The sequence below is a fragment of the Vicia villosa genome, unplaced genomic scaffold, assembly GCF_029867415.1.
Source record: "Vicia villosa cultivar HV-30 ecotype Madison, WI unplaced genomic scaffold, Vvil1.0 ctg.002054F_1_1, whole genome shotgun sequence".
Classification (NCBI taxonomy): domain Eukaryota; kingdom Viridiplantae; phylum Streptophyta; class Magnoliopsida; order Fabales; family Fabaceae; genus Vicia; species Vicia villosa.
Window position 1 is genome coordinate 119,305 of NW_026705823.1, and position 24,039 is coordinate 143,343.

At 35.2% G+C, this 24,039-nt stretch overlaps 4 protein-coding genes across 4 annotated transcripts; 3 read left to right on the forward strand and 1 right to left on the reverse strand.

Annotated features, from left to right (window-relative positions):
* The first annotated feature begins 968 nt into the window (after nucleotides 1-968).
* LOC131637596 (uncharacterized) lies at nucleotides 969-1,574 on the forward strand. Its single transcript, XM_058908195.1, has one exon. It carries the CDS (start codon nucleotides 969-971, stop codon nucleotides 1,572-1,574), a length of 606 nt encoding a protein of 201 aa, XP_058764178.1.
* Nucleotides 1,575-17,459: 15,885 nt separating this feature from the next.
* LOC131637597 (uncharacterized) lies at nucleotides 17,460-17,936 on the reverse strand. The gene has a single exon (XM_058908196.1). It carries the CDS (start codon nucleotides 17,934-17,936, stop codon nucleotides 17,460-17,462), a length of 477 nt encoding a protein of 158 aa, XP_058764179.1.
* Nucleotides 17,937-19,475: 1,539 nt separating this feature from the next.
* LOC131637598 (glutathione S-transferase T3-like) lies at nucleotides 19,476-20,411 on the forward strand. Its single transcript, XM_058908197.1, has one exon. The coding sequence runs from the start codon at nucleotides 19,476-19,478 to the stop codon at nucleotides 20,409-20,411; it is 936 nt and encodes a 311-aa protein (XP_058764180.1).
* Nucleotides 20,412-20,766: 355 nt separating this feature from the next.
* LOC131637599 (uncharacterized) lies at nucleotides 20,767-22,068 on the forward strand. The gene has a single exon (XM_058908198.1). The coding sequence runs from the start codon at nucleotides 20,767-20,769 to the stop codon at nucleotides 22,066-22,068; it is 1,302 nt and encodes a 433-aa protein (XP_058764181.1).
* Nucleotides 22,069-24,039: the final 1,971 nt, after the last annotated feature.

Consider the following 24,039-nt stretch of genomic DNA (forward strand, 5'->3'; position numbering starts at 1 on the left):
GCACCAAATACAATTCAAATTAACTTGCTGAAACGCTGTTCAAATTCAAAGCTCAGAATCTTCATCTTCATCAAAGCTCACTACATTGCTGTTGTAATATTTTAGTGAGATTAAGCTTAAACGATTAAGAGAAATATCACAGTTGTGATTATCGCTTTTAAGAAGCATTTGTAATACTCTTAGAATTGATTACATTAAGTTGTAAGGAACTAGAGTGATCGTGTGGATCAGAATACTCTAGGAAAGTCTTAGGAGTGAACTAAGCAGATTGTAACTAGAGTGATCGTGTGGATCAGTAGACTCTAGAAAAGTCTTAGAGGGTATCTAAGCAGTTGTTCCTGGAGTGATCAGTGTGTGATCAGAAGACTCTGGAAGACTTAGTTGCTGACTAAGTGGAAAACCATTGTAATCCGTGCGATTAGTGGATTAAATCCTCAGTTGAGGTAAATCATCTCTGCGGGGGTGGACTGGAGTAGTTTAGTTAACAACGAACCAGGATAAAAATAACTGTGCAATTTATTTTTATCTGTCAAGTTTTTAAAGCTACACTTATTCAAACCCCCCTTTCTAAGTGTTTTTCTATCCTTCAATGTTACGCCCTAGCATGGGCCACAAAATGTTTACGACAATATATGTTGACTCATACTACATGGTTAATATCAAGAATGGATCCTTTGAAGTATGTGTTTGAAAAGCAGGCCCTCACAGGCAGAATTTCCAGATGGCAAATGCTATTATCTGAATATGACATCCAATACGTCACACAAAAGGAAATCAAAGGGAGTGTGCTGGCAGAACATCTCGCTCATCAACCCCTCGAGGAATATCAGTCAATGAAGTTTGACTTCCTTGATGAAAATGTCATGTGGGTAAGAGATTATGAAATACCAGGTCCTAATGAAGGACCTGAACCTGGGGCAATATGGACACTTACATTCGATGGTGCATCAAATGTACTGGGGCATGGAATGGGGGCAGTTTTGACATCTCCGGATAATTATCACATACCTTTCACAGCAAGATTATGTTTTGACTGCACTAATAACATCGCTGAATACGAGGCATGTATCCTGGGTATAGAGGCGGCAATTGATATAAGAATCAAGATTCTTGAGGTTTATGGTGACTCAACACTAGTAATTCATCAGTTTAATAAAGAGTGGGATACACGAGATTCTAAGCTAATCCCATATAGGGATCACATACTGAAGTTAGCAACTGAATTTGAAAGAATCACTTTCAATCACATTCCTAGAGAGGAGAATCAAATGGCAGATGCATTAGCCACTCTTTCCTCTATGTTTAAAGTAACCTGGCCGAATCATAAACCACAAATAACAGTTAGGCACTTTGAAGAGCTTGTCTATTGTCTTGCTGTCGAAGAACGGCCTGATGACAAACCGTGGTTTCATGATATCAAAAGGTACTTGGAAAGGCAAGAATGTCCAGAGAATGCATCCACGATTGACAAAAAGATATTGAGAAGGTTGGTAGCAAAATTCTTCCTGAGTGGAGATATACTATACAAACGAAACTATGACTCATTGCTACTAAGGTGTATGGATGAAAAATAAGAAAAGGAGATCATCAAAGAGGTCCATGATGGGACGTTTGGAACTCATGCAAATTGCCACTCTATGGTAAGGAAAATATTACGAGTAGGTTATTACTGGATAACTATAGAAGCTGATTGTTTTCAATATGCAAGGACATGTCATAAATGCCAAATCTACACTGACAATATACATGTGCCACCAAATCCTCTAAATGTTCCGAGCTCACCTTGGCCGTTTGCAATGTGGGGTATTGATATGATAGGAATGATTGAACCCAAGGCCTCTAACGGGCACATGTTCATATTGGTTGCTATAGACTACTTTACTAAATGGGTCAAAGCTGCCTCCTACACGAATGTAATGAGACAAGTAGTCACTCACTTTATCAAGCATAACATCATCTGCCGCTATGGGGTTCCCAATAGAATTATCACCGATAATGGGTCCAATTTAAACAATAACATGATGAAGGAATTATGCAAAGAGTTCAAAACCGAGAATCATAATTCTTCTCCATATCGACCCGAGATGAATGGGGAAGTTGAAGCTGCCAATAAAAACATCAAAAAGATAGTGCAAAAGATGGTGAAGACGTATAAGGATTGGCACGAAATGTTGCCCTTCGCCCTGCATGGTTATAGAACATCTGTGCGAACTTCCACAGGAGCAACGCCATTCTCCCTGGTCTATGGTATGGAATCAGTTCTCCCAATCGAAGTGGAAATTCCCTCACTAAGAGTCCTGGAGGACTTAAAACTCGAAGAGTCGGAATGGGTAAAAACCCATTTTTATCAGATTAATATCATTGAAGAGAAGCGTCTGACAGCTTTGTGTCACGAACAGTTTGTATCAAAAGCGAATGAAGAAAGCATTCGATAAGAAAGTTCATCCCCAGACTTTTCATGAAGGAGATATAGTTCTTAAGAAGATTTTGTTACCCCGCCTTGACTCATGTGGGAAATGGACTCCTAATTATGAAGGTCCATACATTGTAAAAACAGTCTTCTCAGGTGGAGCGCTCGTCCTCACAACAATGGATGGAGACGAGTTACCGCATCCTATCAATGCTGATGCGGTCAAGAAATACTATGCTTAACCAAAAGCACAAATCACGAAGCAAGTAATATACTCTGATAACTACAAAGGATAGGAATTCGTGCAATCGTCTATCTTCGGAAGCAAGGTTACCAGAGCCATCAAAAAGCAACAGCAGTATCAATATTTTTCATTTTGTCATTTTTCTTTCTTTCTATTGTCATTTCAAAGACTATTTCTTATACTCTCGCCTATTAAAAGGAAAAGTTCATTAATAAAACGCAAAGTTTCAATTTATCCAATTAAGCATCATCTTTCTATGTCATCAACTTCTATTTCTTCTGTTTTCATACCATCTGCGAAAATAAAACGTTTATTCTCTCATAAGCTTAATACTGAAATTATTTTGGGGCGCCAATAGAAATAAGGTTTTTTTAAAAAAAGAGAGCTTTGGAAAACAAACAATCAAAGGTAAATCTAAGAAGCACCTCGACACATTAACGCGTCATATCAATTCAAAGACACCGGTTGTCAAAGGTTGGATCAGTTCAAAACCCAATGGCAAACAGAAAAATTCGAGATTTTCGCTCATAAATGTTTTTACGCATATAAGCATCATCTATGCACGTCAAGCATTAGCAATATACACGAACATTATCAATATATACGAGCATTTACCAACTAACATGAACATAATCATTACACGCCTATTCACAGGTAAAAGCACTTATTCACTGTTCAAAAACGCCTATTCACAGGCCAAAGATACCTATTCACAGGTAAAAGTACCTATTCACAGGTCAAGAACGCCTATTCACAGGCTAAGCGCCTATCCACATGCCGAAAACACCTATTCACAAGTCAATAACACCTATTCACAGGTCGAAACGAAGCATACGCAGGCATACATACGCATCATCGACAAATTTAGGGGTCTTCCATTATTTAATAACCCTCCAATCTGAAACACGTAAGACATGCGTATCCTCACGCTCTTAGATCCGAGGGTAATTAAATAGGGGCAACTGTCATACCCTAAAATTTGCCTCACCGCAATTACGTCTTATAAATCGGGATGTATTGCAAATCCACAGGGTTCCAAAGGGGTGTATATTAAATTAGGGGGCTTGACATTTTGATTGTCAAGCCCATTCTTAAATCTTTCTCCATAATTCAGAATAGAGGGATGTTTTTTTTAAAAAAATCATTTGGGTTCAATTTGAGTTTAGGCCCATTTAGGATTTTTTTTTATCTATATAGCTTAACACTACTAATTTATTAATTCAAAAATTATTACTTCTTAATAATTTTATTAAAAATTGTTGATTTTATTAAAATGCATAATTATTATGATGATTTTATTAAAAATACTGATTTTATTAAAATTATTATTTAGTAATTATTGTTGATTCTAATTAATTGATATTATAAACCAAATCTTAATTTAAAAAAATTCGATTAATCTTTTATACTAATTATTATTTATTTGTTTTTAGTTAGTAATTAGATTTAGTTAAAATAAAATTATGGGTTAAATAAGTTTTTGGTCCCTATAAATATTACAGTTTCATTTTTAGTCCCTCCCTGCCTTTAGGCAACGGTTTTTATAAAACAATCGTTGCCAAAACCAGCTAAAACCGTTGCCAAAACCCACGAAGGACTAAAAATGAAACTGCAATTATTGAAATTATTATTGTTTTTATTATTTTATTTTATTTTATTTATTATTATTAAATATTTATATTATATATGTTATTAATAATTTATTTTTATAGTTGACTTAGTCAACTAGGGTTTTAAAGACCCTGTTCATCTTCCCCTTCTTTGCAGCGGCGGCCACCACCACCAACCTTACAAACCCTAAAGCCCAAATCCGGAGAAATCAAATCAAAATGAAATTGGAAATAAAATAAAGGATTTCATTAAAATGAATCATGGGTACAAATCGTCCAGATACATTAGAAGATCTGAGGACTTATTAACTAATTACAACAAAAATTTGAAATTGATTACAAAATTGAATCGGATCAAATCAACTTAAAAACGAAATCAAATCTGAATTAAAGGACTTAAAACTAATTTCCTAATCTACAACACTAACCCTAACTGTAAAAAAAAAAGAGAAAACTTAAAAACGAAATCAAATCTGAATTAAAGGACTTAAAACTAATTTCCTAATCTACAACACTAACCCTAACTGTAAAAAAAAAAGAGAAGTTTACAGAAGAGGGAGAGATCGGAGAAAACCCTTGTAGCCGCAAATCCAAACCCTCACCAAAGCTTTTCGTCAAAAGGAGGCTAGGGTTCATCATCAGAAATCCAATACCTTCAAGATAAACAACATCCACCTTGTACCTACGAAAAGAGAAGGGAAGGAGGAATCAGAAACGAAAGCAAGGAGATCGGAGAGGAAGTAAAGCGAAAGAGGTAAACGCTTGAACACTTAGCTTAGGACTCAAAAGATTGCATGTATGTTTGTTTTGATTATGTGATGATTATGTTTTCTGGAATTTTTCTAGGGTTAAGGATCATATATTTGTAGGGTTAGGGTCAGGGTTCGTGGGGTTAGGGTTTAGATTGATAGGGTTCTTGAGGTTGAAGATGAAGATTCATCTTCATCTGGGATTCTAAGGGTTTCTAGGTTCATGGGTTGAAGTTTTCGGTTAAGCTTCAACCAGAAATTAGGATTTACGGTGGTTCTGGGGTGGTTTCACGGCGGGTAAGGGCGGTGTTCGTGGGGTTTGCAGGGTGTGTTTTATGGAGAGAGAGAGAGAGAGAGAGAGAGAGAGAGAGAGAGAGAAGGGGCCGAGTAGAGAGAGAAAGGAAAAAACAAAATGAAATGAAAATTGTTTAGATAGGAACTAATCCCATGTGTTGGCCGTTGGATCGTTGCCATGTGGCCTCACGATGGCCACATGGTGGGTTCTTGATCTTTGATTCAATGTACCTCCTTTGCCATGTTCCTTCAACAAGAATGCATGCAGGCCTTCGAATTGTCCCCATTCTAGATCCACGTCCCAGGTCAAAATCCTAAGGGCCATTGGATCTGGATCGATGTTCAAAGCCTTGCGTCCCCACCATAATGTCATGCGCTCGCCCCCACCTGGTCCAAACGGACCTTAGAGTCATTGGGCTGGGTCAAACGCTATTAACACCCTTGGAAATTACTAATCAACTAAAAACGCACCCCTGACCCAAATGTTTTTTTTAAAATATGTTTGTTTTTTATTCAAATAAAAAAATCATTATTAATTCCGATAACTAATCAGAAATTTTAATATTTAATTTAACAAATTAATTTAATAAATCATAAATTATTGGCCTAAGTTTAATTTTGTTTCTTGATATTATTTTATTTGCTTAGTACAATTAGATGAATAGTTGAAAGAAACAACTTTCGCTAAAATACATAAAAAATTTATTTATAATTTTGTACAAATTAAAATACTCATTGAAGTATCTTGATATACAAAATTTACCCATTAATTTAATTGATTCTCTTATTCATTATAATTTATCTTTTTATTCCTAAGATTGCTAATAAATAAATACTTCTATGAAAATATAACTAATCTAAGCAAATCTTTTTAAATACAGAAAAATAGGGATTTTGTACACAATATTTTTTTCTGTAACTACGAATTACGATAACTACGAACTGTGTATTCATTAAAATACATTTCAACATACAAAAATAATGGTGTACAATCCCATAAAAAATACCAACAAATAACCCCGAACTACGTAGACTCTGATCCTCCATTAAGGAAGTACGTAGGCACTTGGAAAACCAAGACGAGTCCCCTTTCCCCAAAACCAAATTAGGTTTAAGATCTTTATTATTTGCTATAACTGTATCATATAAACCATAAACCTTGCCATAATACTCTTACCCTAAAGGGCATATTAAAACCTTAAGGAAGGGTTGAGGGTGCCTAACACCTTCCCTTGACCCTAATTTCTCGACTTACCTAGAAACTCTTATTTAGGTTTTTATCCCATGTTTACACTTATCTTAGAATAAAATAAAAACATAGGTGGCGACTCTGTATATTTTAGGTTAATAACTTAGAATTAAAAAGCTGGTCGTAACACATGTGCCAATAGGCTTATTAGATATCGAAAAGTGCTTGCATCCATTACAGGTGAATATGTCTCATCAAAATCAATTACAGGTCTTTGAGAAAATCCTTGAGCGAGAAGTTGAGCTTTGTATCTCACAATTTCACCTTTTTCATTTTATTTTCGTACGAAAACTCATTTGTATCCAACTGGATTCACACCTTCAGGCGTTCAAACTACAGGTCCAAAAAATTGTATTCTGTAGAGTGAGTTTAATTATGCTTCAATTGCATCTTTCTATTTTGGCCAGTCTTCACTTTGTCTACAAATTTAGATAGACGTTGCTTCCTGATCCTCTTTGCCATTTATCTCTGAAATTCTGGTAAGTCAGACTTCAGATGTCACACAGGATGCTAAGACATCTGATCCAACATTCAGGTAGAAAGGTATAGACGTAGTAATCAGAAAAACAATAAACAACACAAGAATTGTTAACCCAGTTCGGTGAAATCACACCTACTCTGGGGGCATACCAAGCCAGGAAGAAGATTCACTATCAGTAGTATTATTTTATGTATACAAACTCCGGTTTATAGGTAAACAACCTCCGGTATACCTAGTCCCTACCCAATGACATCTTTATCTTAGAATCCCTCATCTAAGACATGAGAACCTCTGCTCACTCCCAACCATCGCAATGGTGTTGCACAGTTTCCAGTCCCAGGAACTATATCAACGACTTAATATCCTTCTCTCCTTCTATTGTTTTCATTCTTCATATTCCTATCTTGAAGTTGCTTCAAAGCTTTCTTCAAGAAAAACACTCCTCTTGCCTACAGGCTTCAAGGATCACAATGGTAACCTTCCCATAGGCCAGGAGGTTTACTTGACTTAGCCCTTATGATTACATCGTTTCTATTCTCGGCTGGCCTAAATTTCTAGGTTTTAATGCTTCTATTTATAGCCTATTCCCAACTGGATTTGGGCTTCTAATTGCAGCATATATGCTATTACAAACCAGTAACAACTACTGCTAAAAAATAGGTCTTCAATCAAATATTTATAAATTGCATCCAATTATAGAAAATCTTTTATTCTTCAATATTCTTTTTGATTCTTTCGACCTTTAAGTTTATGCCTTTCAAAGATTGCATAATATTCTCTGAATATTCTGCATTATTCAAAACAGACTGAATCTTCCAACTCAACAGGCATGATGTCTTGTGCTTCTTCAAAGGACATGTTGTTTCAAATGTTGAAGATCTTCAACTCAACATGTTATGACATCTTGTAGGACATCTTCTGTACCTGTTCAATAGCAAATATCTCCTATCTTTTTCTTTCATATTATTTGTTTTACAAAAATCTGCCAATCATAAAATACAGATCCAACAATCTCATTTAGCGCTATATTGTATGCAAAAACATCATCAATGTCGACTTCATTTCAGTTCCATTATATTCAATTTTGGACATTATTTATTGATATCTCTTTATTTTCATGAGTTTCAAGTACCTGATCAATCTCTTCTAGAGATGAAATGTTTATTATGTCTGAAGGTTCTTTTAGATTTTCTATATCCTCACTTGGGTCATCTTTAATTTTAGCTCCCTTTATTGTTTGAGGATTTTTATCTTTGGAACCGATTGATCTGCCACGCTTCAGGTGTGGTTGAGACTCATTTGATTATCCAACAGGGATATCAATTTTTATTAGCATTTGCAGCTAGTATATATGATTTAGTCACACCTTTTGGATCAGTGAGTGCATTTGGTAATTGATTTGCTAAGTTTTCCAGCTGAATTATCTTTTGAACTTCTAGTTCACATTGTTTTGTTCGAGGATCAATATGAGATAATGACGATTCATTCCAATTGATCTCTCTTTCCAGCTTCTTATTATTTCCCCTTAATGCTGGAAAATTTGATTAATCAAAATGACAATCAGCAAAACAAACAGTGAATAAATCCCCCATTGTTGGTTCAAGGTACTTTACAATATATGGAGATTCATATCCAATATATATTCCCATCCTCCTTTAAGGATCCATCTTATTGCGATGTGGTAGAGAAATTGGAACATACACCGCACATTCAAAAATTCTTAGACGGGAAATACTAGGTTCTTTATGAAAAACTAATTATAAAGGGGAAGAGGTGTGGTAACTCGTTGGCTTGATGCGAATTAATGTTACAGCATGCAAAATTGCATGTCCCCAAGCACAAACCGGGAGTTTACATCTCATAATCAGTGGTCTTGCAATTAATTTTATTCTTTTAATAAATGATTCCGCAAGTCCATTTTGTGTATGAACATGTGCTACTGGGTATTCAATGTTAATTCCAATAGACATACAATACTCATTAAATGCTTGAGATAAAAATTCTGCAGCATTATCAAGATGTATTTTCTTGACAGGATAATCGGGGAAATGAGTTCTTATTTGATTCAGTTGAGCTAGCAATCTCGCAAACACCTGGTTGCGAATTGACATTAAACAAACATGTGACCATCTAGTTGATGCATTAATTAAAACCATAAAATATCTAAATGATCCACATGATAGGTGTATTGGCCCACAGATATCACCAGATATACGCTCTAAAAAATTTATAGATTCATTTCTAATTTTTGTTGGTGATTGCGTGAATTTTCAATTATTTGTTTGAATAATTTCTCTACTCATTAATTAATGACCGCGTGAATTTTCAATTATTTTTCGCATCATTATATAACCGGAATGGCCCAATCGGTCATGCCAAATTAGAAATTTATCATTATTTATAAACTTCTGGTTTACAGTTGTATGTGCTAGAGTTGTACTAATATAAGCGTAGTACAAGCCAGAGGATAAATCCGGTAGTTTTTCCATTACACATTTTGTGTCTGAATTATATTTTGTAATACAAAGATATTTAATCCCTCCATCATCACTTGTTTCAATATGGTATCTATTTAGACGAATATCTTTGAAACTCAATAAATTTATATGAGACTTGGGAGAATATAATGCATTATTAATGTGTAATATTGTTCCTCCACGTAACAACATATTGGCTCTTCCGGAGCCTTTGATTATTTTTTAGATGCCAGATATAGTACTGACATCAGTCTTTCAATTTACTAAATTAAAGAAATATCTTTTATTCTTGAGAATTGTGTGGGTTGTTGCACTGTCAGCATGACACATATCGTCACTACTAGTGTTAGTGTCTGTGAATACAAGATTACACTCAAAGATGTTTTTGATTCATGGCAAACTCAAATAAGCATTCAAACAACAAGACGGAAGCAGAAAACTCAAAGAAAAGCAAGCATTGATCACTCATGATAGAATAGGTCAACCCATTATGTTTATATGTTTATAGGTTGACTCAACACAAGCAAAACAAGAAGATTGCAGAAAAGCAGCAGGTAGGTCGACCTACCATCAACCCAGGTCGACCTAAAATGGAGAAAAATCCACATACTTCTGCTAGGTCGACTCACACATCATCCAGGTCGACCTAAATTGATGAAAGTTACATACCCGTCTGCTAGGTCGACCTACACAACGACTAGGTCGACCTAATCTGTGAAAATGTCCCCAGAATGCATTTTGAGAGGATTCTGGTCGACCTACTCCTTAAACAGGTCGACCTAACTGGGAGCAAAATTCTGCAAGCACTGCTAGGTCGACCTAAGCTCTACAAGAGGTCGACCTAACTGATCAAGAATGCCAAAAATTCTGTTTTTCTCATCTCCAACTGCTAAGCTATCTTATATATATTATCAAAGGTTCATTATTCAACAGAACACCAACGACTGAAAGATACACAAACGCTTCTCATCTTCGTTCTTCATCATCTCCAACACAATTACACATAATCATTCTTGCGTTGCGGGTTAGTGATGAGTTCGATAACGTCCATGGAACGGAATTGAAGATTCCTAGTGGGTGAAGGTTTGTGGGGTTTGTTGGTGAATAAAATCTGCGGGTTTTGTCCTCCACGACGGGTGGTTCTTGGGGGTTTTTATCAAGAGGCGTTCATTGAGGATTCGGCTGAGTGTAACGATTGAGGAACGGGGAGTTCAAGGAATCAAGACACTGCAGAAGGGAATCAAAGTGAAGCTCTTGGATAACCTTGATCTTGCTCAAGATTAAGGGGGAAGAAGATTCAAAGGATCGACATAATTGGTTTATCGTTTATCGCTTTGTTATCTTCTTTGTATATACTACTTTCAACATTAATGAAAGATTACCCAATTTCAATTTGGAATTGGGGGCAGACGTAGTCGTAGCGAGGACGATCGACGAACTGCCTAAACAAATATCGTGTTCTTGTCGCTTTTACCTTTTCATTTACATTCTGTTCATATTTGGTTATAATAGCAAATTGATCAACGATTCGAGTGTTAAGATTGTGAATTAAGTTCTTACATAAACATCACAATCCACCACACATTGAATTACCTTCAATTTGATCATTATCACCAAGTGTTTGTATATTTGTTTCTATCACTCTTACTGCATTGCAAACATTGTCCATCATACAAAAAGTTAATCTGATTTTCAATAAGAGAAACGCTTTGATTCTGCAACATATACTCTTATCATTTACTTCAAGTCTTTGACTGGTTTTTTAAACACATATATAATCGTTTCGATGGTGGTTCGGAATAGACGCGAGTCGATTCAGAATTCACTTCCGCTGAAAAGTCGTTTAAATCCGTAAAACTGTGAACGATCTATTCACCCCCCTCTAGATCCTAAGGCCAGCGTCTAACAAGTGGCATCAAGAGCTCTGGTTTATTCCGTGCTACGTGAAACACTTATTGGAAAGATGGCTTCCGGACCTAAAGGGGCTCATAATAGAGCTCCAGTTTTCAACGGCGAAAACTACGGCTATTGGAAGGATTGTATGTGTGTCCATATCAATGCAATTGATAGGAACATCTGGACAGCTATTGTCAATGGTCCATTTCAGATCACCATGACAAATGCAGCTGGTGCAGTTGTTCCAAAACCAGAAGATACTTGGAATGCTGAAGATGAAAAGAGATATGCATACGATTGGAAAGCGAGAAACATTCTAATCTCAGCTCTAGGAGTTGATGAATACTATCGCGTTTCCCATTGTAGATCAGCTAAAGCTATGTGGGACACATTACAAGTTGCCCACGAGGGAACGAATGATGTCAAACTAGCTAGGATCAATACGCTAACTCAAGAGTTCGAACTTTTCCACATGGAAGATGGTGAAACCATCGAAAGCATGCAGAAAAGATTCGTTCACCTGAAAAATCGATTAAATTCTCTTGATAGACCTGTTTCCAATGCAGTTGCTACTAACAAAATCTTAAGATGTTTGAACAGGGAATGGCAACCCAAAGTTACAGCAATAAAGGAAGCAAATGATCTAAACACTTTAGACATCACAACTCTATTTGGTAAACTAGAGGAACATGAACAACACCTTAAATGTCTTGACATGCATGAGAAAAGGACAAAGAAAGAAAAGAACATGGAGAAAGAGGTAGAGAAGAAGTCAATAGCTCTAAAAGCTTCGAGCTCCAAGACCTCAAAACGAGAGCCAAAGGATAGTGACACAAGTGATGACGAAGACTCCGATGATGAGGAAATGGGACTATTTGTGCGAAGATACAACAAATATCTAAAGAAAAATGGAGCAAAACATTCTGACAAAGGCTTGATCAACTATAGAAAGCAATCAAACATGTTCAAACAAGATGACGACAACAAGGGAAAAATCAAAGGTCTTTGCTTCAATTGTGGGAAAGCCGGTCACTACAAACCGGATAGTCCATACCTTAAGAAAGAAAAGGAGAAGAACCAAAGCAAAGGTCATAACAAATCGAAAAGAGCCTACATAGCATGGGAAAGTGATTCATCTAGTGAAAGCTCATCAAGCGATGAAGAAGAATCAGCAAACCTATGTTTCATGGCTCATCAACACAAGAAAAAGAAAGCTGTAAGTCATCTTAAACCTGAACTCGTAGATAAGGTATCTCATTCTCAACTAAAACTTGCTTTTGAAGAATTACATAGAGATGCAATTAAAGCTTTCAAACTTTTGGCCTCAAATAAGAAAATATTTTCATATCTTGAATCAAAAGTTGAGAAAACCGAAAAGGATATGGAAGCTTTAAAACAATCTATGCTAGACATTCAAAAGGATAAAGTTGAAAGAGATCCTACATCATGGTTTGGTTGTGAGACATGTCACATTTGGCAAAAAGAAGTAAGAGATCTAAAAGCCAAGTTAGACAAGGCTCTACAACCAAAAGTGACTTTTGCGGTTGATCCAAATAAGTTCAAAAGATCGTATACTCCTTTATATAGTAAATACACTTTTGTACCAAAAGTATCAACTAGCAAAACTCCATATTCTCATCATATTACCTGTCATTATTGTTGCAAAAAGGGACATACCATTGAAAAATGCAAATTTAGGAGAATTTTAGTTCCTAAAGGAGTATTTCAATGGTTGCCTAAGTGCAACAAATTGTGTACTCACTACCAAGGACCCAATGAAAATTGGGGACCTCCCTCCTTAAATTAATCTTGCAGGAAAAGTGTCTTGACATTGCCGAAAGGTTGTGGTTCCTTGATAGTGGATGTTCAAGACACATGACTGGAGACCTATCTCTTTTCGTTGAGTTTCAAGCAAAGAAAAAGGGGTATGTCACCTATGGAGATAACAATCGGGGAGCCATACTTGGTAAGGGAAGTGTAGGTCTTTCATTTAATGGTGCAGGTCCATCCACTGAAGACATTGTCAAGGATAAGGAAGATGAGGATGAAAGTATTGTAAAGAAAGATGCTGAGAGAGAGAAAGATGAGTCTCACAATGAAAATGAAAAAGAAAGCATCTCAAACAATGAAGAACTTCCCAAGGCCTGGACAAACGTGAAAGACCATCCAATTGACAATATAATAGGAGACATCTCAAGGGGCGTTACAACACGCTCAAAGATAAGTAACTTCTGTCATCATTTTGCTTTTGTTTCACAAGTTGAGCCGAAAAACGCTAAGGATGCATTACTTGATGAGCATTGGCTAATGGCCATGCAAGAAGAATTAAACCAATTTAAACGGAATGATGTTTGGGACTTAGTCCCTCATCCGGGAGATCATCAAGTAATAGGCACTAGATGGGTTTTTCGTAACAAACTTGATGAAAACGGCGTTATTACTAGAAACAAAGCTAGATTAGTTGCCCAAGGTTATAATCAAGAGGAAGGTATTGATTATGAAGAGACATACGCTCCTGTAGCACGTCTCGAAGCTATTCGTCTCTTACTTGCTTATGCTTGTTCTAAAGACTTCAAACTATTCCAAATGGATGTTAAAAGTGCCTTTCTAAATGGCTATATAAATGAAGAAGTCTATGTTGCTCAGCCACCCGGCTTTGAGAATTACATGTACCCAACTCATGACTATAAGCTGAAACGTGCTCTATACGGTCTTAAACAAGCCCCTCGGGCTTGGTACGAGCGTTTGAGCAAGTTTCTCCTTAGTCAAGGGTACTCTAGGGGTAAAGTTGACACTACTCTCTTTATTAAAAGAAAAGATAAAGATATTCTCTTAGTCCAAATTTATGTAGATGACATTATATTTGGGTCGACTAATGCAAAACTTGTCAAAGATTTTTCTAAGCTTATGCAGAGTGAATTTGAGATGAGTCTCATGGGTGAGCTAAATTTCTTCCTTGGCCTACAAATCAAGCAACTCAGTCATGGAACGTTTGTGAATCAAACTAAATACTGTACGGAGCTGCTCAAAAGATTTGGAATGAGTGAAGCAAAAGAAATTGACACACCTATGGCAACAAATACTAATCTAGACAAAGATGAGAAAGGTAAAGAGGTTGACGTAAAATTATACCGAGGTATGATAGGTTCACTATTGTATCTTACTGCCTCAAGACCAGACATCATGTTTAGTGTGTGTATGTGTGCAAGATATCAATCTTGTCCAAAAGAATCTCACTTGAAAGCCGTCAAAAGAATTCTGCGATACTTACGTGGAACTACTACATATGGCCTATGGTATCCAAAGGGAAATGAGTGTCATTTGGTAGGATTCTCTGATTCAGATTTTGCTGGCTGCAAATCCGATAGAAAAAGCACAAGTGGAACGTGTCATCTATTCTCAAATTCATTGATAAGTTGGCATAGCAAGAAACAAGTATCGGTTGCATTATCTACTGCTGAGGCAGAATATGTAGCTGCTGGAAGCTGCTGTGCACAAATATTATGGCTCAAGCAACAACTTCTTGACTTTGGTATTAAGCTTGATCGCATACCTATCATGTGCGATAACACAAGTGCCATAAACTTAAGTAAAAATCTTGTCTTACACTCACGTACCAAGCATATTGAAATAAGACATCACTTTCTACGAGATCATGTAGAAAAAGGAGACGTTACATTTGAACATGTAGAAAGCAAGAAGCAACTAGCTGACATATTCACCAAACCTCTAGCAACGGAGCAATACTTCAACATTCATAGGGAATTAGGGATACTCGATATCTCTAACTTGGGCTAATTACGTTTGTTCTCTCTTAATATTATTCCTTTACTTTATATATATATATATTTTTCTTGCTAACATTTTTCTTAGCATAAAGGTAGTTCATCATCAAGCCAGGCGTCATATTGAAAAAGCGGTAACGTAATTGTTGTTCACTTCCAAAAATATTATTGATACTATAATATGCTATCAATTAACATGCTTATAGTGACTTCATGCATAAAAATTGCTCTTGCTCACATATGTGTCTCATGCTATCACTAACTACCTTTTATCTACTATACTGTACATGCTAGCATTATTATCTATGGTTCTCTTGTTACTCTCCTATTCTCTTGTTTTCTCTTTTTGATGTTGACAAAGGGGGAGATAGATGCTGAGTGCTGAGTGTACGGGGGAGCTTTGTTGAGAGATTGCCTTGTTGAGAGATAGATGCTGGATGTACGGGGGAGCTTTGTTGAGTCTTTATCACTTACTACCAAAGCTTAGATGAATGGTTTGCCATCATCAAAAAGGGGGAGTATGTGAATACAAGATTACACTCAAAGATGTTTTTGATTCATGGCAAACTCAAATAAGCATTCAAACAACAAGACGGAAGCAGAAAACTCAAAGAAAAGCAAGCATTGATCACTCATGATAGAATAGGTCAACCCATTATGTTTATATGTTTATAGGTTGACTCAACACAAGCAAAACAAGAAGATTGCAGAAAAGCAGCAGGTAGGTCGACCTACCATCAACCCAGGTCGACCTAAAATGGAGAAAAATCCACATACTTCTGCTAGGTCGACTCACACATCATCCAGGTCGACCTAAATTGATGAAAGTTACATACCCGTCTGCTAGGTCGACCTACACAACGACTAGGTCGACCTAATCTGTGAAAATGTCCCCAGAATGCATTTTGAGAGGATTCTGGTCGACCTACTCCTTAAACAGGTCGACCTAACTGGGAGCAAAATTCTGCAAGCACTGCTAGGTCGACCTAAGCTCTACAAGAGGTCGACCTAACTGATCAAGAATGCCAAAAATTCTGTTTTTCTCATCTCCAACTGCTAAGCTATCTTATATATATTATCAAAGGTTCATTATTCAACAGAACACCAACGACTGAAAGATACACAAACGCTTCTCATCTTCGTTCTTCATCATCTCCAACACAATTACACATAATCATTCTTGCGTTGCGGGTTAGTGATGAGTTCGATAACGTCCATGGAACAGAATTGAAGATTCCTAGTGGGTGAAGGTTTGTGGGGTTTGTTGGTGAATAAAATCTGCGGGTTTTGTCCTCCACGACGGGTGGTTCTTGGGGGTTTTTATCAAGAGGCGTTCATTGAGGATTCAGCTGAGTGTAACGATTGAGGAACGGGGAGTTCAAGGAATCAAGACACTGCAGAAGGGAATCAAAGTGAAGCTCTTGGATAACCTTGATCTTGCTCAAGATTAAGGGGGAAGAAGATTCAAAGGATCGACATAATTGGTTTATCGTTTATCGCTTTGTTATCTTCTTTGTATATACTACTTTCAACATTAATGAAAGATTACCCAATTTCAATTTGGAATTGGGGGCAGACGTAGTCGTAGCGAGGACGATCGACGAACTGCCTAAACAAATATCGTGTTCTTGTCGCTTTTACCTTTTCATTTACATTCTGTTCATATTTGGTTATAATAGCAAATTGATCAACGATTCGAGTGTTAAGATTGTGAATTAAGTTCTTACATAAACATCACAATCCACCACACATTGAATTACCTTCAATTTGATCATTATCACCAAGTGTTTGTATATTTGTTTCTATCACTCTTACTGCATTGCAAACATTGTCCATCATACAAAAAGTTAATCTGATTTTCAATAAGAGAAACGCTTTGATTCTGCAACATATACTCTTATCATTTACTTCAAGTCTTTGACTGGTTTTTTAAACACATATATAATCGTTTCGATAGTGGTTCGGAATAGACGCGAGTCGATTCAGAATTCACTTCCGCTGAAAAGTCGTTTAAATCCGTAAAACTGTGAACGATCTATTCACCCCCCCCCCTCTAGATCCTAAGGCCAGCGTCTAACAGTGTCCATATTCATTCTAAGAACAATAATAAATTTTAACAATAAGTTATAAGCGCATATTAAAAAACACAAGTTATTTAAATAGTAAATTATGTAAACAAACAAGTAGAAAGCACACTTTGTTATTATTATTATAAAATAAAATTCAAAACACCCATAAAACTTATAAATGAAATTTTCATAAATTTATTTCTTGACAATTCCATCTCCAATAAGGTGATCAATTTTTCCATCTGGATCAGCAAAGAAGTCACCTATATCTAAATAGGTAACATCTATATTGTCGTAATCTGGATCATCATCTTCATTAGCAAAGTGAGTCTCAATCCTTTCTTTTTTATATTTTAGTGATTTTTTATAAAGATCAATAAGGTGTTTTGGAGTGCGACTGCAATGACCTTTTCCTCCACAACGATGGCAAGTATTTTCATTTGTTTTGCTACTCTGACCCTCTTTTTCATTCATTTCAATATTTTTCCACTTCCGGTGGAAATATGTGTTCTTATGAGTACCATTGTGACCACGATCAAAACCAAAATCATAAGCATAGACCAAGAGTGCATGCATGACCGCAACCATAATTTTCCCATAGTGATTGTGCCTTGCCACATTCACTTCTGGGAATGGAGCTGTACCAGTGGGACGAGCCTCATGATTTTTCATCAATAGTTCATTATTTTGCTCAGTCACGAGAAGACAAGATATTAGGTCAGAATATTTATTAAATCCCTTTTCTCGATACTGCTACTGTAGGAGCACATTGGATGCATGAAAAGTGGAAAATATTTTTTCTAACATATCTTCATATGTTACTTTTCTCCACATAATAAAAACTTAGAAATTATTCTAAACATTACAGAATGACTATTAAAAAATTCGTTTTTAATGACTAGAAAATTTTGGTCACGACACTGTTAATGTCACTATACTTGTGAACAGTGAATACAGTGTAGGTTATAAGGAATGGTGTAGGAATAGCAATGCTTCAAAATAAAACATGTTTGGTAACCTTACTTTTAAAAACTATTTTAAAGTTGTACAATATTACAAATTTACCCGTATAAAAAATGTACATATTTTCCTTGTTTTTTCTCTATCTAATTTCCAAAACTAAAGACCAAAAATCAAAACCCCTATAACCTATTTTAATTTTTTAGTTTTTAAAACTCTCATATAAATAATAGTTCTAAAAATAATTATAAAATTAGACTACTAAACAATTTTTTTATTTTCAATTTTCTAAAACTAAAAAAAGTTTTACAAAACCAATTCAAATAAGCCCTTATTCTTTTCGTCCAATTATGTTACCTATTGGTATATGTGGCATGTGATATTAAAGTAAATATTAAATGTTGCATGTAATAATAAAGTAAATACAAAATATTTTATTTTCTTTAATTTATATAAATTATTTTTTATTTAGAGTTTTCAAACTGAAATACTACGATAAATACTTTATATATTACTTTCCTTGGTTTTATTTCAACAACAATTTTATTTTAATAAAAATTTGATAAATTTATAAATAAAAGTCACTTCATAATAGGGATGGCAAACAGACCCAAACCCGCGGGGCCCACCCGCACCCGAACTCGAGTCAACGGGTGAAAACCCGAGTTGACTGGGTTTGGGTATGGGTTCGGGTGCCACCCGATATTTTGGGTGCAGGTTTGGGTAGTGTGAAACCCGCGCCCGAAACCCGAAATCACACCCGAATATATATATATATATATATATATATATATATATATATATATATATATATATATATATATATATATATATATATATATATATATATATATATATATATATATATATATATTTTATGGAAAGTTGTAAGAGCAGCTCCAGCGCTGGTTCTTAGGGAGAGTTTTCCAGCATGGCACTGCTTTGGGGCCCACTTTTTCCTTTCCTTGAGACTCCACCTGGCCATCAGAGCATAAATAGGTAACGGTTCTTCCAATTTTTTTTTGACTTTAATAATAAAAATAGCCGTTGGTAACGGCTAGTTTCTTTTTTTTTTCTTTTTTTTTTAGTTATTTTTTAGTTATAAATATAGTTTTGTGAAAAAAATTAACCAACACAAATTTTACCAACACTTATATTTTCTCTTCAATTTCAATTTTCTCTCTCACAATTTCATCATTTTAATTCAAATTTTCATTTTTTTTTACTTCAAATTACAATTGTTTAGGTCAAATGGATCCTAATCATTATCATTATCAACAAGCTATGTTCAATTTCATGCAAAATTATCAAAATCCTAATCCTCAAAATTCTCAAATTCCACCGATGCCACCATTTTCTACTCAAGTTCCACCATTTTCTACTCAAGTTCCACCATTTTCTACTCAAGTTGGTACTGAAAATGAAGAAAGGGTTGTTGTTAAAAAAAAATCTCGAGAGCAATTTACAAGGGATGAAGATATACTACTTATCCAATCATGGCTCAATGTTTCAAAGGATCCAATTGTGGGAGTTGATCAAAAGGCTGAGAGTTTTTGGGTAAGAGTCGCTGCCAATTATAACCAGTATCGTGGGGAATCGCGGGAAAAGTTGCGGGAAAAGTTAAAGGGACAATTAAAATGTCGATGGCATCGAATAAATGGCTTGGTTCAAAAATTTGTTGGGTGTTACAAACAAGCTGTTAATGGAAAGAAAAGTGGGACATCGGAGAACGATGTCATGGCCGCTGCAAATGCATTTTTTGCTCAGGATCAAGGTACAACATTCAACCTTGAGTACGCATGGAGATTGTTAAAAGATGAACCTAAATGGATGGGAGAATCGATTGAAAGTTCTTCAAAAATAACAAAGACTTATGCTAGTGAGGCATCATCGGAGAACCCAAATACACCTTCAAGTTATGAGTTTAACTCATCATCACCAATGGAGCGTCCAATGGGACAAAAAGCAGCAAAAAGGAAGGGTAAGGCAAAGGAAATTCCAAATGAAACGCAAGATGCAAGGAATAAAAGATCAATGTTAATGGAAAGACTAGCGCAAAGTAAGGAGGACGAGATAGAATTAAAGGTAGTGCAACTAATGATGAAAGACACTTCTACTATGAGCGATAGTCAGCGAGATATTCATGAAAAATATTGTAATAAGATGAAAAAAAAATATGGAATGTAGTTAGTATCTACACCTATGTAACATGGTCATTAGTACCACTTTAATTTATCAACACCTATGTAACATGGTCATTAGTACCATTTTAATTTATCAACACCTATGTAACATGGTCATTAGTACCACTTTAAATTATAATAAATATTATGTTATTCAAACTAGCCGTTATTCAAACTAGCCGTTATTCAAACTAGCCGTTATTCAAACTAGCCGTTATTCAAACTAGCCGTTATTCAAACTAGCCGTTATTCAAACTAGTCGTTATTCAAACTAGCCGTTATTCAAACTATTATATATACTACCACTTATGTCATTATTTTCTCATTCTCATCTTATTCTTCTCTCATTATTTACTAAAATGGATTCAGACAATTCAGATGATTACGATCAAGAATTTTGGGACTTGGTTGAAGAAGAATTTATGGACGACAGTGATGAAGAACAAGAGCCTCAGAATGAACTTCAATCTGGAAGTTCCTCTAGGCCAAAGAAAAGAACAACGATAGATCGAGGTCGTGAAGAAGGGCATAATCGATTGTTCAATGACTACTTCTCGGAAAATCCAGTATACACAGATGTTCAATTCCGAAGAAGGTTCAGAATGCATAGGCATGTATTTCTTCGAATTGTAGATGCCCTTGGAAATCATGATGAATATTTCCAAATGAGGGTCGATGCAACTGGTAAAATGGGTCTTTCACCATTGCAGAAATGTACATCTGCTATTCGTATGTTGGCGTATGGGTCTGCTGCTGACATTGTAGACGAGTATGTTCGAATCGGTGAAAGCACTTCAATTGAGTGCTTACAAAGATTCGTTCAGGGCGTGAATGCTGTATTTGGGGCTGAGTATTTGAGAAAGCCTAACAACACTGATGTTGAACATCTTTTACAAATGGGAGAGTCACGTGGCTTTCCAGGTATGTTGGGTTCTATTGATTGTATGCATTGGGAATGGAAAAATTGTCCTGTTGCATGGAAAGGACAATTTTGTCGAGGTGATCATGGTAAGCCCACAATCATGCTTGAAGCAGTGGCATCACAAGACTTATGGATTTGGCATGCTTTTTTTGGTATTGCAGGTTCAAACAATGACATTAATGTGTTAAACCAATCTAATGTGTTTAACGATATTTTGGAAGGACATGCTCCCAATGTGCAATATACAATCAATGGGACACCATATAATATGGGGTATTATTTAGCAGATGGTATATATCCTGAGTGGGCTACATTTGTCAAAACCATTTCAATGCCACAGGGAGAAAAGAAAAAGTTATTTGCTCAACATCAAGAATCAGCTAGAAAAGATGTGGAGCGGGCATTTGGAGTGCTTCAATCTCGATTTGCAATTATACGTGGCCCAGCACGTGCTTGGCACATGGACACCCTCAAGCATACCATATATGCATGCATCATATTGCACAACATGATTGTTGAAGACGAACGACATACATATGGAGGTAATTTTGATTACTCTTATGATAATGTGGATGACAACAACTCAACAACCGAAACATTTAGCGGTCCTCATCCGAATCTTGCAACAAGACTACAAAGAAGAGCAAGTATTCGAGAAAAACAAGTTCATCGTCAACTTCAAGGAAATTTAGTCGAGTATATTTGGGAACGTTTTGGACATGTAGATGATGAAGTTTAAGTTTAATTTATTATGTGATGTTATTTATTTTTATTGTTTTTAATTATATGTCATGTATTTGAGATTAATATTAATTATCATTTTAAATTATAAGTTCAATTTGAATTTTATTTATTTTATATCAATTTTAATTTAAATAATTTAAATTATTATTTTAATTACTATAAAATTTAATATGAATAAAATATTAATAACTAAAGTAAAATTGTGGGACCCAATATGGGTTCTTCAGAGTTGCACCATTGGAGATAAAATTTAGTTGAGTTGCTTCAAGCTGACGTGGCTTAATAGGTCCCACAAGGAACCCAAAAATAGGTTCACGGTTGGAGATGCTCTAAGAAAATTGTAGGAAAAATATATTTTATGTATTTTGTTGCGGGTTTGGGTTTGGATGAAAAAACCCGAATCCAACGGGTGTGGGCGTGGGTGTTATTTTGTCACCCGAATAGCTTTTGGATTTGGATTTGGGTTCGGATTCGGGTGATAATTTCGGATGCGGATTTGGGTAGTATAAAACCCGCACCCGCAGGCACCCGTTGCCATCCCTACTTCATAACACACAGACACATTTTAAATAAATTGCACTGAATGTGAACAATACTAGTAGACGGCAAAATTGTTGACTATCTGTTTCCTTTTATTTTAGCAACAAATTTATGTCTTTCAGCAACATTTCTTGAACTTTGTTTAAAGACAATGATGTGTTAGATAAGGTCAGAATAGTTTATATGGAGACGCCTAAAATTGAGAATTTCTGAAAATTGTGCATAAATTATAATGTCCGTGCCTTCTTTATTTTCCCATCTAACCTATAAAGGATGCACATGCATCATCACCACTATCAACTTTTGATTAGGATATTCACTTGTCCCCTTCTTTAGATTTCTCTTTTTTATATTTCTTTTTCTCTTAAGTATATCTTTAAAAATTTGAAGGCTTTAAGCCGTAGGAAAAATATTAGGAGAAACCAATCTAAAAGAAGTCTTAGGATAACTCGAAAATATTGTTATCTACTTGTTTTGTTTTTTCCCTCACTTTCTAATAAATCATATGCTTTTTAAATTAAAAAAAAAGGTTTAATTATAATTTTGATCGTTCTATTATTTTTACTTTTTTTGGATTTTGGTCCCCCTATTTTAAAATTTAGAATTTTAATTCCTATATTTTAGTTTTTTTGAGGATTTTGGTCCCCTGCAAATTCTAAGACAATTTTAAATAAAATGACGCTCACATTGATAATATGTCAGTGCCAGTTCAACATTGAACAGTTCTTTGAACTTAATTTTATATAAAATTTATGTTGAACATGTCATCAATGTGAGTTCCATTTCATTTAAAATTGTCTTCGGATTTGCAAAAGGATCAAAATCTTAAAAAAACAAAAATATAGGAATTAAATTTTAGATTTTAAAATAGAGGGACCAAAACCCAAAAAAATAAAATAATAGGGAAATTAAAATTACAATTAAACCAAAATGTTGCATTGAAATATTTTTCTGCACCAATAAAAATGGTTAAGATAGTTGTAAGCCATTATGTGTATTTTCATTTTTCTTTTTAAAGAGTTAAAAGTGATTTTATAGATGTATATTTGATTATGAGTAATTTGATTTTTTAAAATTAAAATTGATTTTGTCTTTAGAATTATTCTTGTTTGTGTTTATAATTTATAATTTAAATGTAATTTTACATTAAAATTTAATGGTCAAATCAGTTTTACAAAAATGTACCAAAATATAAATCACTTTAATTGCAGAGTGTTAGTAGACTTGGAGAGTGTTTTGTGCCCTCTATATTCAAGGTCTTTTAGAGTTGGTTCTTCACGTATTTGTGACTAGTAATTTTGTTACATCTATTTGGCATGAGATCTTTATATGGTTTATTTGTCTCTGAAAAATACTTTTCTGTTACTAATGACTCTTTTGGCTAAAATATAACTTCTTCTATATGAGATGATACCTTGCTTTAGCC